At 61.8% G+C, this 3,078-nt stretch overlaps 1 protein-coding gene across 1 annotated transcript in view; it reads right to left on the bottom strand.

Annotated features, from left to right (window-relative positions):
• The window catches only part of LOC113201905 (uncharacterized), a 167,512-nt gene that overhangs the window by 158,748 nt on the left and 5,686 nt on the right, over window positions 1–3,078 (bottom strand). The window contains exon 2 of the mRNA XM_052266007.1: window positions 1,272–2,328. Coding sequence (XP_052121967.1) covers window positions 1,272–2,324 — 1,053 coding nt within the window. The 5' untranslated portion in view covers window positions 2,325–2,328. The remainder of the gene's footprint in view (window positions 1–1,271; window positions 2,329–3,078) is intronic.

The following is a 3,078-nucleotide window of genomic DNA, read 5'->3' as shown; positions in this document are numbered from 1 at the left end:
CCCAGCTGAAGCCGCACCCCTATAGTTTGTTCTCTTTGCCCTCCAACGAGAGATGTAAAGCAGAGTATAAAACGCTGTCCGTTCCAGCCGGGCTGGGAGGCGACTGCAGCCGGCAGGTGGGCTACCCTCACCCGGCTGCTCTCGGACAGGGCGAGTTCGGTGGGTAAACGGGGTTGTTCTAGGTCGATGCACCCCTATTTTTATTATTTTATTTGCTTTGGACTCTCCACCGTGCACCGTTTTGGTTTTATTACCAATTATAAAACTCCCCATCGCATAGTTTTTATTTTCAATGTATGTAGAGTGAGTGGGTGTGTTTGTCGCGAAGCTCTGGTAAAGCTTGAGCCGCTCTCTCCTCCCCGACGCGCGGTGTGTGAGCGCTGGAGGCTGTGCTTGAGGCCTTGCTGGAGGCGCTTACTGCTGGAGGCTGGCAGGGAGCCCGGCCACCAGGCGCGCGCACCCTGCCACTGCCACTGCAGCCGCTCCCGCTTTTTCTGCGCGTTACATACTCGTTATAGCCCCACGCCTTCCCGTTCCCCCCAGCGGGCCCTCAATTAAAAGGCCCCCTCCACCCGCGGGTGCGCGCACACCTCGTCACACGCTAAATACATTTCAAATTGCGCGCTCGTGTGTTGGTTTTCGAGCCGCTTTTGCACGCTGAACTGCCGCAGCAATTATACTTGAACAAATCGCCGTCAGACTGCCCTTAACGGCGCGCGCAACTGTACTCCTCCACCTGTGCCTCAGTCAAGAATGCAACATCAGATCGACGTCGCAACTGGATTTCGTCGGTTTTGAGCCTAAAATGACGTCGAATAGACGGAATGACTTTCCAGGAAAGTTTCTATAATTATTTTTTTTCCAGAAAACTTTCGGTGTTTATAAACGCCCTATGCGGGGGCCCTAGTGCAGCACCCACACACACTCTGCCCCACATCAAATTCAGGGCGCACCGCGGCGTCATGCGTGAACCGGAGACTGGATGCATAGTCATGAGGGAGGGTTTGGGTGCTAGCAGGGAGAAGCAAAACCACGAAGAGTTCGAGCGCTCCGGACCCCGGGCCCTCCCTCTACTGGTTAGCCAAAGTTTGGAGCTCGAACGGGAAACACTAGCAGCAGCAGCGTTTTGGACGAGGCATCGGGGCTGTCCATGAATAGTCCACGCGGTAAAGAGGGGTCATTGTTCTCGCCGAGATTTTGAAATGTCTGGAATCACCACAATACGGGATGCACCCATGACCCGGCTGTCCTGGGAGTGATAAGAGACTCACCGTCCTGCTGAGGTGCGTGAAGGAGGGCGGCCCGAGCGGCTGCCCCAGGGGCTGTCCCAGGGGCTGCGCGGCCGCGGGCTGGTCCCGGTGCTCGCGGTGGTCGCAGGGGCAGCGGCACTGGTAGGGGCACGTCGGCCGGCCGGCGCGCTTGCCGCGGTGCGGCTGGAGGTCGTCGTGCACGTCAGAGTCGTCGCCGTCGGCCACCTCGAGGTTCTCCCACGGCGAGCTCGGCGGCCGGCCCGAGCAGCCCGCCACGCCGTTCCCAGGGGACGCCGGGTGCTTGGTGGGCGCCGGGTGCGGCAGCCGGTCGCCGGACCAGCTCACGACGTTCACCTCGGACGCGCAGTGCCGCGGGTAGCCGATGAGCCAGCACCGGTCGCCGCCGTTGAGGCCGTGCACGCCGTTGATGAGGTTGTCCGCCGAGGACAGCGGGTGTCCGTCGTCCTGCGGGTGGTACAGGTGGCCGTAGTGCGGCGAGGCGCCGGCGCTGCGGTTGCTGCGGTAGTAGTGGTCGGGGTGGGCGGGGTGCGCGGGCTGCTGGTGCCACAGGGTGCCCAGCTCGTCGCCAGGGTACCAGGCCACGTCCGTCATCTCCTTGGGGAACGTGCGGTGGCTGAACCTCGACGAGTAGAGGTGGTCGCCGTCTAGGCTCACGTTGCCGTCGCTCGCGACGCGGTGCTTGGCGCGGGCCGCGACCCCGCCGCCGCCGCCGCCGCGCCAGGGGTGCCCCAGCGTCGCCGAGCCGTCCAGGATGCAGTCCTCGCCGGCGACGCCCCGGCGCTGCGAGCGGCGCCGGCCCGCCGGCGCCCCGGGCAGCCCCGGCAGCTCGGCCAGGGTCGCGTCGTCCAGCGAGTCCACCAGGGCCTTGACGACGTCCTGCTGCGAGGACGCCCGGTGCTGGCCGGCGTGCGGGCCCGGCGACGAGGCGGTGGGCCGGCGGCGCGACGCCTGGCTGCGCGTCACGGGCCGGCGGCCCAGCCCGTCCGGGGACTGCACCATCCCGTCGAGCGAGTAGGGGCTGCGCCGTGGGGACGGGCTCAGGCCCTGGCTCATGCGCCTGCAACAGAGAGACGGGCCGGCGTCAGGGCGGCAACTCAACACACTACTGCAAGAGGAACGACACAAAAACCCAAGACTTGTTGAGATGGTAAAACCGCGTGGGCGCAGTGAGCGAACATTACTATATACATTACTGACGATCCGTGGAACTTTGGTATGTTGCCATAGGCGGCCAGATTGTTAAACCGTGCAAAAAGAGCCAACCACTTTCTTTTCCGGGGCATTCAGCGTCACGATATTCACAAAACTATCGCTGCGCTGCACTCACGGCGCACGACAGACGTGCATATGGCATAAAACACGGAACAGGTGGAGATTTAACTGGGGACACGAGTTTAGAGGTATAAAAGGGCAAGTGAGTCGCTCGGTCGGCACTTCAGTCAGCCTGCCACAACCAAGCAGACCGGCGAGATGGCCCGCATCATAACCAGCCTTCTACTGCTTGCTCTGGTGGTAAGTACCAAGGACGAAAAATTGACTGTGTGCCAACGAGACAAATGAGAGAGAAATCACGTGGAAAACTGTAATTTTCAGGCTGTAGCCATCCAGGCAGCACCTCGCCAGACGCCAGAGAAAGAGGGCGGACTTTCGCCCGATGTGATAAGGCACATTGCTAAAAGCGAGATTCCCACTTCTAAAGGGAGGTACCAGCTCGACGTTGTGAGGCGGCCTAAGCGCGCAGTTCTTCCTCCTCAGCCCAAGCCTCAGCCACCGAGGAACACCCGTGCTGTCCCTCCTCCTCCTCCTC

The sequence above is a fragment of the Frankliniella occidentalis genome, unplaced genomic scaffold, assembly GCF_000697945.3.
Source record: "Frankliniella occidentalis isolate FOCC.00 unplaced genomic scaffold, Focc_3.1 Scaffold3, whole genome shotgun sequence".
NCBI classification, from domain to species: Eukaryota; Metazoa; Arthropoda; class Insecta; order Thysanoptera; family Thripidae; genus Frankliniella; species Frankliniella occidentalis.
Note: the sequence above shows the minus strand (reverse complement) of the source record. Positions and strands in the feature narration are given on the sequence as shown.